This window comes from Corvus brachyrhynchos, unplaced genomic scaffold (genome assembly GCF_000691975.1).
Source record: "Corvus brachyrhynchos isolate BGI_N302 unplaced genomic scaffold, ASM69197v1 scaffold14, whole genome shotgun sequence".
NCBI classification, from domain to species: domain Eukaryota; kingdom Metazoa; phylum Chordata; class Aves; order Passeriformes; family Corvidae; genus Corvus; species Corvus brachyrhynchos.
In genome coordinates, this window is record NW_008239110.1 from 3364811 (window position 1) to 3379441 (window position 14631).

Below are 14631 nucleotides of genomic sequence, written 5' to 3' on the forward strand. Positions count from 1 at the left end.
ACTGTTTTAGAATGGGTAAAGCAGTATTATACACATCACCATCTAGCTAAGGAAACACAGTGCTTAACCCAAAGAGTATATTTCTTTCCTGTAAAAATTAAGATTCTCCAGAGGAGTAACATGATGGGGAAAGATCAGTGACAGCATTACAAGGTCCTTGTTACAGGGATGTGCGTGTTTCCCGTGCAGATGAGTCTTTCTTCTGCAGTTTGCAATCTGTTTTCATGTCCATCTTCTCTCAATGCCCAGCTACCCTACTGAGATGTGTTTAACACATCCATAGGTAAACACTTCTCAAAGGTTAGGGCTGAGCTCCATGGCAGTTCTACTCCTGGCAATTTTAAAATATTTTATCAACGATTATACTACAAGTGGAGGCTTGTGGCCAATCCCAATGCAAAGCCAGCAACTGTCACATTATTTCTGAGAAGAGACTGCCCTGCTGAATCTGAGAGTGACAGTGTCACTGCCTCAATTATCCATTTCAATTAATGCAAATATAGGCAATAGTCTTAGAACAGCAGAGTAAGAACTGATCGCTGAATACACAGTCACAAAATATAAGGCTTGACAAAGGAAGTAAAAAAAGATATTAGATTTAGTTTCAGGCATTCTTAAATAAGATAGGAAAAAAAGGTGGAGTATTGTCTTTACAATAATAATTATATTTTATAAAAATATTAGAAAAATAGTTTCATTAGAATTTTTATTATTTAATGTTCATTCTCCTGCAAGAAATGGAAAAATGTTTGATTTTGAGCTGCTACTGGAGTGTTCAGCACCATCTTAAATGACCCCTCTAGTTTTTCTCAGTAAAAATAACAGAGAGTGCTAGGCTTGAATAGAATATATTGTCTATTGTAACTGTACTAAAGGTACCTGAGGCAAATAAAAATTAAATGAGTTGGCCAAGGTCACATAGGAAGTCGTGGCAGTTTTTTTGAGCCATGGGAACCTTCTGTGCTTTATCTATGAGACCCTGTCACTGATAACAAACTAGATTTTAACTTGAGGTTTTCAGCGTAGAGCAGGGGTGTTCCCTCAACCTAGTCAATGCCTCAGTGGCCATTCATTACAGAGATGGGAGTGGGAGCAGATAGGCATTCACATTCCAGAAGGTTATATATTGCTAATTCCCATATTTCTGCAGTAAAAGGAAAAGATTCTGCATTTCATCCTGGGTATATAAATACTAAATTTTATCTTGCTATAATGAATTCCACCTATATCTAACAAATACTAACCATAAGAAAACTGTAACAGAATATATTTCTTCCTTTTTTTAATGCTAAAAATTATATTCCCCTACTAAGCCACCACTGTAATTCCTCAAATTCTGTTGAATGCTAATGAGTTCAATATTTCATCGTAAGTATAAACAAGAGAATTCTAACATAGAGCCAAAACTTTAAAGACATCTCAGATTAATTTAAGAGTTGTTGCATAATTTTTTTCTTTAAAGGATAGCGGAATCTTACCTGGAATCCAGCAGCTACATTTACCTATGTAATGCTGTTAACACGGTTTTCTGTCTGACAGTAACAATACTCAAAGTCACTAGCGAGGAAAAAGCCCAGAAGACGTTGGAGGAATGGAAAGGAGAATGAAATGTGGGATAGGAAAGGACTCATGGGAGGGAAGGCTGATTCAGGTGAAAGACACCAAAGAAGACTGGAGAAGTTTAATAGTCTGTGATGGAAAGATACTTGCTTACATATAATGGCTAGAGATGGCAAATCTGCACTGCAGGGGACCTGGGATAAAGGCCTGCTGTACAACCACCTATAAAAGCTCTTTGAAAGATCTTTCTTTCTTGTAACAGAAAAACGGTGCTGATATGGAAAGTCTGTTATCCATGTACCCACCAGCAAAAATAACAGTTTATGTTCAGGTCACAATTTGAAGGTTAGCTATACAACCTCAACACTAAAATAATTCATAAATAAATAAAAATTCAACGTAACTCAAAAACTGATTCCCGCCTTGCTGCTGTATTTAACGTTTCGTGATGCGCGAGCGTGTGTTCACACACACAGAGAACACCCACGGAATCTGCTCATCAATGGATCCTTCCATGCTCCAGTTCCTTTTCTCACAACTAACATCTTTTTTTCTACCTCTGCTGACCCAGAGTTCATCAGCAGGTCAGTGCTAAGGAAAAAGGTAACAACAAGTATTGAAAGTGTAACCCTGTCTATTGCTTAGATTCTGGGAACTTTAACCTCCGTTTGGAAAGCGTGACTAATAAGATGGAACCAATAATCTCCTGAGAGATGGAAACCATGTGCCAACTTTAAAATACAAAAGTGCTTGCATGTTTTTTTCTTTTTTTTCTTTTAAAAAGATTTTTTTTAAAAGATGACTGTATATATAACACCATGTAGTAGTTAACCGATGGTTGGAGTGCCAAGGCATAATATGGAATGGCATTTTCCTGAACTCTACTTCAGTTTAAAGGAACTGTTGAATATTTTGGATTTTTTTCTTCTAAGTGATTATTGTTTCTGAAATACCTATGATGCAGTATCAGGATTAAGAAAATACATTTCTTTGCAAAACAGAACAAATATTCAGCAAAATAATTACTGAAAATAGGATTTAATTTACATTTTCCCCAAATATGTAATTACCCCCCTAATGCTTATGCCACAAACATCTAAATGAACTTTAAGTAAGTGATTTCTTTGAAACAAAGGTGAATTTTCTCACCTGAGCAAGTGATGCTTTTCTCTCTTAATAACTGAATATATAGAAGATCTGTTTCTACACTTTCAGCACCATGATTTTATTGATTTGAAATATTTGAAATAGACTAGCATCCAAGCACTGCTGGTTGCCAAGAGTAGGACTGTGTAGCAGTAACATCTGTGGTATTATTTGCTTCTTACTTTCCCTAATTTCAGTTTTGCTTCATTTGATATTAGTATTTTAAGCTTGTTTTTATTAGTGTAAGGTTGAGCCTTATCCAAATTGCTGGACACTGAATTGTCCACAGTATCTTCTCTGTCTAGAGCACTGATTAATAATTTCTCACAGAGCAGTTTTACAAACTGCCAGGCTTGACACGATGATGTTTGCAGTTACCATATTGCCAAGAGGCTTCAAACAAGAGCAAAGCTTCTGTCTGATAGTTGACAAATAGATCACTGAGGATATTAAAATTTGAGCAAACAAAAACTGTAGGAATGAAGACGTACTGGCTCTATTTTACAGATCCTGAACTCAGAAACATAAAAAGAGTAGCTTGTTAAAGGAAGCCTGGACTTCAAGAACCTGTGAATGAGTCCTCGTGCGGTTCTGCTAAAGGGAATAACTCTTCCCAGGAGAATCAGAGGGTCGGTTGTTTCCTGTGACAGCTAGAGCTCACCTTTCCTGCTGTAACTGTAACTGAGCTCTTCAGATATGGCAGCACTCTAACCTGAACTCCAATTGCTGCTTTAAAATTCTTTTGAGGTGGCAGCTGTGCATGTGATTGCTCGTTACCAGTACTCTCCATGGCCGGTTTAGTTTCTGTGGGATGCAACCGCAGTATGACTGTAAAAATCCACAAGTCCAGCTGAGTTCAAAATCTGTGCTTAAAAATGCGCTCTTTGACTCTGTAATAATTGGGATGTAGAAGACGAATCTTTACACTAGCTAGAGAAACTTAGAGAAAACTCCTGCATCTCATCCCGAATCACATTTCAAAACACGTTATATTTGTGCTTGGGAGTGACTACAATGCTTTTGAGTGCTAGAAAGGTAGAAGTACCCTGGGGAGACCAGTTCTTGGGGGTCAGCAAAACAGCCTGCAGGGACCACAGCCATGCCAGAACGACTCTCATACAACATTCCTGAGATAGAAGACTGTTGCATACAAAGCAGAGGTGACAATAGATGCCTCCAGTCAGCACCACTGTTGTTAAGTTTGTTTACTTCCAGTTCTGTAAAGTGGGAACCATTACGGACATCTAATTCCTCCCTAAAAAAGGTGTTATAATATCTTATGGTACCAGCTCTCCACAAGATAGCAAGAAATCTTCAGATTCTTCTATATTCAAAACATGACAACACTCTAACAACAAACAGTAAACCAACAAGAGTTCTATTCTGAAATGCATCACGATACCTGGCATATTCTGATTGCTTGGTCCAGCACCGTCTTTGTATCAGTTGCATAATCTGGACAAGGCAGCATGGCATGACTGAAGTGGGCTTGCAGCAAGAGGTGTGTTTTTGTGTGTGAGCTGTCAAATGAATGGGGATTGACTTCAATTGGAAGGTGTTTGGCCAGTTCACTGTTCATCTGATCTTCATTGTGTCTCACAGGCAGATCTGTGTACTCGTCAGCATTCTTTAAAAAACAAAAAAAGAATTATTAATCATTGTAATTAACTTCAGAATAACTCTTACTGCTTGCTGAGGCATTAAAAGTATATGCATTTAATTTACCACAGTTGAATTTCATTGCAAAAATAGTAGCATTTAAATGTTTAAAAAGTGTACTTATTTATCAAAATCAAACATGGGAAAACAATAACTAATATAATATTCTCAAACATTGACACACTTATAGGTTTTAAACCTTTTTTCTTCCTCATAGCTGATTTTAACATTACAGAAGAGGAAAATAAAAGCAGTAAAATAAATATATTCATTGGATGGATTCAGTAGTAGAAGATGACCTTCAGATATCCTACCTCATTGGCTCACAAAAACATTGTAAGGTTAGCTACAAAGAAGTCAGTAACTCATATTTTCAGTTTTCAGATTTTATGTTTTTCTCTTGGCATTCAAAACCCAGTAGGTTTGAAATACCTCTGATAAGGCTCTTTTCAAATATTTTTTCAATATTTTGAGCAGTCAGTGTCTAAGCAACAGATGATGAGTGATCAAAACAAAGCACAAAATTTTAAGTAGGTGCTGAAAACATTGTCTGTGCTCCAGAGTGGGCGAATGCTATTCATGCCAAAATGAAAGCTGTGTAAGAACTTACTCGCTGTTGCCAAAAGGAGCTGCCCACCAACACATAATCTAAATGTAGTTATAAGCAGCAACATCCTAGCGGCAAAGAGGAGCAAGTACAATTGTTTTGGTATCCCAGGCAGTGACGTCAAATCTCCTGCTCGGGAAATCCACTGTCTTTGAAAAAAAGTTCAACAGAAACATCCTAAGAACTACAATTTAGGCTAAAGAGTCAGTTTTGTGACTTAATTGGCAATTTTTTCCGTCAAAAAATCCTCTTGTGCATGTATGTGTGTCTACATATCGTTTGGAATGAGAATGAACTTTCTAAAGGATAAAACTTGCAAGTAAGGTAGGAGTTTATTAATATGTGATATCTTTTCCATCTGTAATTTAAGAGAGTGTATTTCTTTTGTCATAAAATAAAAAGTCATTTGGGGAGCCTGAAGGGCAATGTCTTTGAACCTACAGGCTTAGCAGAGACCATTAAATTAAAGTGTTCAGGGTTTTATATTCCTCTTTTTGCATCTTAATCCTCAATCTCGTCAGACTTCTTGCAAATCCATATTAATGAACTATTCACAACAGTAACCAGTGAAGAGTGAGGTAAAGAAAAATGGCAATTTTAGAACACCTAATTGAACTCCCTAATTGACTTACAAAGAACCATATCCCCTCATTAATATCCTAAGACATAGAACCTTTTCTGACAATTCCTAAAAGCAGTGAGATAACTGGTTCTCACCTCCTTGAAAACGGGCAGTACAAAATTTTCTTTAATGTTGCAAGGAAGCTATGTCTAAACTGTGGTATCAATGTAAAAGGAATAGCAACCATTAGACAATTTAAGGTTTGGAAAGAAAATCAGAATGTCATTAATTTATTTCATATCTCGACTGCAGATTAGAAGTGAAGACTGAATAAAGACAACTGCTGCTTAATCCTGGATGTCTCTGCTAGATCTCTTGTGAAAACTGTGGTCATTTATTCTCTGAACCTAAGGTCACAATCTTTTTAAGCCCTATAGAAGGCTGCATGTTTGCTTCACTCTTTTTATTTAACTGGCTTCTCCTTCAAAGATATTTTAAAGAATATTTACCAAGGAGATTTTTTACTTAGTTTTGCTTTGCAGTTTAAAGTAGCAGAAAGAAGGAGGATCAGCCAAGTCCCAGACCAATGGTACCCCTGAAAATGTGTTTTCCCTAATTCTTCCCCAGCACATGTTTTATTTACATCCAAAACACTCCTCTTATTTTAAACAACTTGCCTACTTAATTTCCTGTTTGTGATCATTGACTGTAAGTAAGTGAGGTTCATTTTCTTATCTGCATCATGTAGGTAATTAAAGGAAATTGAGAATGGGTAGTGAAGCTTTTATACAACTGAGAATGAAGCTGAATGGAGGGCACTGAGGTCAGCAGAGTCCATTATATTTTTATGTGAGAGGCCGGTATGTCTGCCCTGTCCTTGTTTGCTTAGTGTAGGCTGGACAGACTACTAACTGCAAATCTGTTTCTCTGATTTGCCCAGCTGTCCTTGAATAAAGACATCTTCCACTGCAAAATGTTAAATGACAGTGATTGACAACTTTGTGATGAACTCTGCTTGTAACCCCCTGCTACTGTTTTCAGGTTGCATAAGAAAAGACAGAATAAAGAAACATCCTTTGTAATCACCTCAAATGGGCCCTGCTGTTCACTCAATATTTTTTTCATTTTAGTTTTCCTTTTCATTCCAAATCTCAATCTGTTCTGCAAAGGCTGTAGCTTCAACTATTCCAGACAATATATAATATATATTGGTTTAGTACATCATATCTGAACACCATTCTTACTTCCATGGGTGAGGAAACAGATCAAATTACATATCAATCATTAATCTTCATTCTAAAGTCAAGAAACTTAATGCAAGCTTCATAGTTAAACCACAAAGCACTGCTGTGCATTTTTCACTTTCCCTTTTTCTCCTCTTAAATCAGAGCTGTTGCAGCCCATGTGCAAATAATATGTTTACAAGCACCTACACAGTTAAGCATAACTTGGAGTATACCAGGAATTTTAGCTACAGGTTCTGCAACTGTGCATTTGGTAGTCATGTCACATCTCTCTCTCCCATATTTCTGTGATGGACTTTCCCAATAATGTCTTCTTTTGGGTATTAGAGACTGCTGCATCATTTCAAGGGTGTAGGAGTCATCTCAGACTTACATTTCAACCTGCATGCGATACAGGGTGGTCACACAGGAGACAGTAACTTGCACTGGCAGTGAGAAATGTCACACACAGACCTGCATAAACTCAACAGTTATATTTCACAAGGCCAAAGGGCTATTCTGGTAATTGAATTCTGTTTCCTGCATAACAGCAGCCACAAAATCATCTTAAAGTCCTGTCTGCAACATCATGCTCCAAATATGCAGCTTACCATCACCCTTTATTTGAACTGTTAGAATAGTCCTAAAAGGAAACAACTCATCCTGTTTTAAAATATATCTTTTGCAGTTTTGTGGTACTATCAGGCATTTGAGGAGTCAGAACAAACTAAAATTTAAATAAGGGATCCAGCATGGTGAGTACTGTGCTCCACAGTCTATAGGGTTTAAAACCCTCCAGATTTTCTTTCTACCCACAAAAAGGGGGTTAGTTTGGCTAAAATTACTGATTTATAGTGAGAGCTGAACTATAAACTAATACCACATGTAGATCTTCTAAAATACTTTAAATCTCAAACAAATACAACTTGCCACCTTGTCTGCAGGAGAGAAGAGGATACTTGTGGACCACAGACAAATGGAATCAAGGTGAGCTACTAAAGTAAACTTGAATATTTTAAGTTAAGTTCAGTCATGGGAACAGTAAAACTTATAAAGTTAATCAGTTCTAGACTTTAAAGAGCAGTTGATTAATTTGTAACAATGAGGGTCTAAACCAAACCAAAAATAGTTTCTCACATTCCAGAGTTGTACCAGTAGTCTTTTCTTTAGCAATGTTATTAAAACTGCCTTAGAATTGACTGTCTGTATATTCCTTTCCTTCATATAGATACTGTGAACCCAATCACATCGTATTTTCAACTTTAATAAACTTGCAATGTATTTTGCTCTCTTTCAGGTTTCTGATATAGAAAGAAACAAGGGAAAAATCATTCTTAGAACATTTGCTATAAAAGTAAACAGTTGTTGAGCTAAAGTACAAAAAAATCTTGCAGCAGACTAAAATAAATAAATAAAAAAAAATTTAAAATAGTATTAAAATTAAATACCAACATAATAAAAAAGGAGAAAAGTAGAGGATCATTTTTAGCTACTACAGTAATTCCATTCTCTTTACCTGAAACTTGATTTAAATTACATGAACTTCTCTAACAGTCTAATGCATGCTGAAGGACTGCAAAAATCATACATTTGTGAATAGAATGAACAATAAAAAATAAGCTGCAATAAATAAATGTGGGTGGTTTTTACAGCTGTTCTGCAATTAACACTAATAATGCATTATGAGTTTTAGTTCTCTGCTACCAGAAGTACAATGGCATGCCAATATCTAACTTATTTTTCTAAGTGAAAACAGCATTTTTTGATCTTTGGAAAACTGGATATGCTGAATATAAGCGCAACAATAATATTATTATATAATTGGCTTTTGTCTTTTGTTCCATTGTACAAAGTGATACAGAGTACTCTAGTGCAGCATCCAGACCTGCCACATTGTGCTGCATCGTATAGGAAGCAGCTGGAAAACAAAATTTTAAGCAACCTGTACTTGTCTTCATTTAGGCGATACCCACCTACCCCTAATATAGGATAAAGAAAAGAAGCATGGTCAAAATAGAGAAATAACAAGGACCAATAGTTTGTGAGTAGCTAGGTAACATATGTCTTACGACAGATTCACAAATTCCAAATTTTTCTTTGAGGATAATTGAACTTCTGTATTTAAAACCATTTGGAATTATTTCCATTTTTTATACATACACATATATATCTCTACTCATGTGCTGACAGAAATCTCATTTGATCCTGTTACCTATATCAAAAGGAAAATTAAAAAAAAGGTTAACTAAAGTTCCCAAGCTGATCTTCCTTTGCCCATGATCTTCCCAAGAGCAAAAGACCGTATTATGTGACAAATGAACGGCACAAGTATATACTATGAAAATTATTTAAATTAACCAATGTATCTTTAGTATATTTTATTTTCACATTTTCCAGTGTGAGTTAGATTTATAAGGAAAGACATTACATTTACACAGATGTATCCTGACAGGCAGCTAGAAGATAATCAAGCTTACATTTATATTCAGAAAACTAATAAAGGTGAGGAAATGTGTGCTTTAAAAAAGAGGGAAAAAACCCTAAAAAACCCCTAACTTAAAAGTGGATTTTCAGCTCATACCAAAAAGTAAAGTAGATTGACAATTGGAGAAGTACTTGCTCTGAAAAGTTTATCTTTATTAGTGATTCCATTATAAACTCCTATTTTAAGGAATTTATTGGTAGCCTATAAATGTATGCATTTTGGTCTCAGTTTTATGAGACATAATTTTAACTTCCAAACGTTTGGGTGTTTTTTTACTCTTAGATATTAAAGGTCTATGACAGTGTTCCAGTTAAAAGACACTTACAAACATATGTTACTAGTTATAAGTTTTAAGAACAACCATAACACATGTTTTCAAAATTCATATTAGAGACTAAAAGGGGAAAAAAATCATTTCTACCAGCTCACTCTGGTTTTTTTTTTTACGTAAAAATAGACTTTTAAGACAAACTTTGCAGAAGAAGTGCTCCAGATTTTCAGGGCAGCCTGGCAGGCTCTGCTAAACCACACAGCAGGCTGAGGTTTTGTAGAGATCTTAAAAAATGGCTAACATGGTTCAAAAGAAGACAACACCACTTTTCAGGCAAGATTAAAATATATCTGCTACATGATACTGCCATTCATCACAGACACCATGTTTGCCAATAAGCTCCCTGTCTTCATACACCGTATAACATCTCCCCATCAACCGCACAGGTACGGGGCAGTGCCATCAAACAGCGTCCAGCATATCAGAGCCAACCCTGCAGTGCAGCTCCTTCCCCTCAGGGCCTTCCCGTGCCTTCCTTTCCAGGGCTGGTGGCTGGCAGGGAGGAAAGGCAGGAAGCAAAGCCCTGTGCCAGCCTGGAGCCACAGAGGAGCCAGGGCCACAGCCTCGAGGCAGCAGCTGTCCCTGGCTGTGGGAAAGGGGGTCCCTCTCTGGGACTGGGGACCCTCACTGGGGACTTTCTCTGCCCTAATCCTCTACTCCAGATCTGGTCACTTTTTTAACACCCCATCAGACCACTCTTCACCCTCTACTTCTGTAAAAATGACAGGAGGGAAACAGATGCATGTGATGGAAAGCATTGTCCAAGGAAAAAGACCTGCTCAGTATCTTCTAAAGCAAATAGAAACTTTTTAATATATTATATAATTAGTATTTAATTCACTTCCAGAGACAACAGATATATATATATATATATATATATATATAAAAAAAAAAAGAAATATGAATTCAAAGTGTAACATTAACCCAATTAACTGGGTAAGAGCAAAACAGCGAGGCTGGGTTACCCTGGGTTCTGTCTCTAGATTTAAGACTCACCAGAGTAAACACTGGAAATTTCCAGTTGGACATGAGAAGTTGAAGAGAGAAAGTTGTAAAACCCATCAACACGCAATTATGCAAATCTATTATATTTTAAACATTAATTTGTAACTATCTTTCAAGATTTAAAATGTGCCCATTTCCACCATGGGACCTACAAACATAGTTTATAAGAACATACAGCTGAAAGTTTTTACAATTGTTATAAAGTTCTCATTTTAGTGATCAGAGAAATTAATTATTAATTAATATATGAATATGTTAATATGTCAATCTATTAATTGTATTCTCAGACTTTTAACTTTAAGTAGACAAGTGTTTGATTTTTGCTTTTAAATAGTTGCTTATGATAAACACCACAAATTTTACAATTACATACATCGTAAAAAGTACAACCTAGGGCAATGAAACAGTTGAGCAATCACTTAAAAACACCCTAAAGGGTTTAGATTTCACAAGTTCACTTCTTACTTAAAACATCCAAACTACAAACTACTGATGACATTCCTGATGACCAGAGGTCAGGAGACTGAAAAGACCTTTGCCACTCTGCACAGAGCAATAGGAGGTCAGCAATATTAGCTACCAGTAGCAGAGAGTGACCTGGAAGATCTGGGAACTTCTAAACTACAAAGCTAAATTACAGACCTCTGCCTCAGCATGGAGTTGATAAAAGATTATGCAAGCATGCCAGCATACAGGAGAGGGAGGATTATTAGAAAGTAACAACAATTTGACATGGGAAAGAAGTTCTTAGGAGTTCTATACTAACTTGAAAGTTGATTTTTCTTATTTTTTGTCTAGTTTCCTGAGCATATTAGAGAAGTTGAGTTTCAGTGTAGGGGAAGATACAGCAATAAATAATACAATCACTGTAATTGTCTTACTAAATGTTAAAAACATACTTATAGAACCATTCTATTTCAGAAAAATTTCCTTTTTAAGTTACATACTTTACTAAAACATTACTACAAGGAATGAATTCATGATTTTAAGTCCTACCTCTCACAATCCATATTTCATAAGGTTATGATCACAGCCATAATTCAGTGCTACTTTTTTTGGCTAGTCCTAATAAAACCAGTTCTAAAAATACTTTTTCCCTGAATGTATAGGTACTTTCATAGTATTAAGCCTGTACAACTTTCATAGATGTGGCTTTAGTTCACTTTTAGGTTTCTAAGTTAAATTATTGCATATAAGTAAGCCTGCAACACTTGCACAGTTTATGAAAAAATAAATGCGAAAGAAGACTAAATTAAGACCAAAATAAGAGCAAACATGGGGTAGTGAATACATATTATTCACCTAGAATAAGATATTTTCACCACAGCAAATAAATACAAATTGAATGGTACAAATTCCATTTATAAAGTGAATTTTCACAATGGGAGAGAATTACTACATTTTATTGCTGTAAGTGGTATATTAAAGTTTTTGCCTCTCCAAAACGCCTGACTTTTCTGATTAGTTCTCAAGAGAATGCTTTGAACCTGCACATTCTGAATGTGTTATCATGCCTCCATTTTTTTAAATCTTAAAACCTAGATGGGGCAGTGACACACAGCTTGCTTTCCCTGTAATCTCAAGTCATATTCTAGAAAAGATTTAAAACTGACTGGTTTTGGGTGTACTGCAACTAATTGTATTGCACTACTACAGAAAAGCTTTTCAGTGCAGGAACTCAGTAATCTGCTAACACGAAACTGGGAAAATCTCTCTGAGTATACATTCAAAAGTCTCATTGTCATGAGAACTCTACTTCAGTTCCATTTGCACGTCTGTCCGCATTTTGAAATTGAGCTTGGCTGAATCAGCTGGCCCAACTACTGACTGAGATGATGATAGCAATAAAAACTGTAATAGCAAACCCTGGCACACAGCTTTCCCCGGGAAAGCGATCAGTCACTTTCCATCTTTGGCTTTGATCCTCCATTGGGATCTTTCAGTGCAGAGCCCAGACCCAGGGAAGAAGTTAACAGATCTCTGCATTAAGTTAATGCTACTCTGCATGGAGACAGGAGTCTCCTAATTCTTTATGTGAAATGGGGCCTATATGTACTGTATATGTTAATGGCAAGCTGTAAAAGCTCTGTGTGCTGAAAACCAGATTTCAAATCTGCTGACCTGTGGCAGGTCCCCTAGTGGGGAGCCACAAATGCACACTGCTGCATTTTTGTACTGGATTAAATTCCGGATCTAGACTACTATGTGACCAGAGACAAAAGGGAATATAAAGTTCACAGGCGTGAATACCTGTCATCATGTGGTGAAATGAGTAGCAGCCTGTGTTCAAGAGAGGCTCAAGCCCAGAATAACAGAAGAACAATACAAACTGGCAGAAATACACGGGAAACTTGGAAGGTGCCTACATGCACAATGTCTCTTCAGCGAGCCAATGCTACTGGTCTCACTCTGAGCACTTTTAAATGAAAATAGTTTAATATAATAATAAAAAACCACAACTCTAAGAGGAAATGACAGCTGTTGCAAGTAAATTTCAATAAGGGTAGTTCCCTGCTGATAAAAACTGGCACATGTCCATTCATTTCAGTGTAACTATGTGGATTAACATTGCTTGAAAATCTGACCCAATGTTTTGAACAACTCAAGAGCTACAAGGAAATACATAGATGAAAAACAGTGGTAATTACAAGGGTGAGAAAGAAGGGCAGTTACTGAGGAAACAAAAAAAGTCAGTAAAGGAAAAATATTTGAAGTCTATTACACAAATAGACAACTTGTGAGCATTTTGGAGTGCTTGATTTGAGTTCTATCAACATTTCTGTTACAAACAACAACAGGTCTGATACAAAGAAAAACATGACAAAAATGCCCTTGTACCACAATGGACCTTAACAGGACATCCCATTACCAAAATAGCATGTACCATGCACTACTAAGGCAAATCTAACCTTGCCATTTTTCGATGGCAAGTGGTAATTTTTCTTGGTGATGTTCACTGCACACACTGTAAACTCAGTGTTCCTACACAGACATATACCATGCCTTTCCTACCTGTAAATAAAGGCATTTATCTAAAGTACACTGTAAGATCTGTATTTAAAAAAAAAAAAAAAAAGGAATGATAACTGTCGATTAAGAGAGTTGCAGATATTTCGCCTCTGGCATAAAGTTTTAAGAACTTCTTTTAAAAGACAAAGAAAACAGAGATTTTCAGGACCAGATGTCTAGGAAGATCCCATTTGGATTTGAGCTACTTAAATTCACAATCATGTATTTATACATCTAACAGAGCTTCTGTTTCCCCTAGAATCTGAAAATTAACTAGCTTTGTAGCATCTTCCTTGATCTGCCACCCGTGCCCTGAGGATTAGAGACTCCACCTGAGCTTGTTTTACAAGCATAACAGAAAAAATTAATCTCTGCTGGCAGCGATCCCACTGGGATACTGATGAATAATGATATCCCTCTCTTGCTGCCCTCTCAGTCCACTAGAAAAGCCACTCTAACCCAGCAACGTGGAAACTGCTGAAACCATTCCAGCTGTGGATTAGCAGGCAGTCAAGCATCCATCTGTTCTGTGTGAATCAAGAGAAAGCAAACATGCATTCTTATAGCTAAAGAAGTATTAAAAATTAGCATCCTATATGACTGCATGTAGTAAATATTAAGACAATCATATACAAAAGAAAAATAACTATTAACTAGACCTCATGTTTACAATTGCTTGTTGCCTTAAGCAAATGCTAAACCAGTTGAAATTTGTCTCCTTAACTTAAAAACTACTGTGATTTAATGATTTAATATGTTTAAAGTAAAATTTCTTAATACTGTATGCATCAGTTGCACCTAAAGATCTTTTGTCAAGAGACTTGTATGCACCCATTTTGTAAGTGAGCACGGCAACATGCCTTCATCCTGCCAGGAGAAACATTTAAGAGGCCTGTTGTGAGAAGGATTTTAGCCATTTTCTCACTCCATAAGGTGAGAGGAATAGACTTGAGATATCTTCTCTTTCTGAAAACGAGTAGTTTGAGTAATCTCTGCGGGCTTGCTACTCTTTTCCACTGGAAGACAGAAAGGAAAGGCGGTGGA

General features: G+C 36.4%; 1 protein-coding gene across 1 annotated transcript in view; it reads right to left on the reverse strand.

Moving 5' to 3' along the window:
* ASCC3 (activating signal cointegrator 1 complex subunit 3) overlaps positions 1-14631 on the reverse strand; it is a 255062-nt gene that overhangs the window by 20000 nt on the left and 220431 nt on the right. Inside the window, exon 37 of the mRNA XM_008637741.2 lies at positions 4109-4333. Within this exon, the coding sequence (XP_008635963.1) occupies positions 4109-4333 (225 nt within the window). The remainder of the gene's footprint in view (positions 1-4108; positions 4334-14631) is intronic.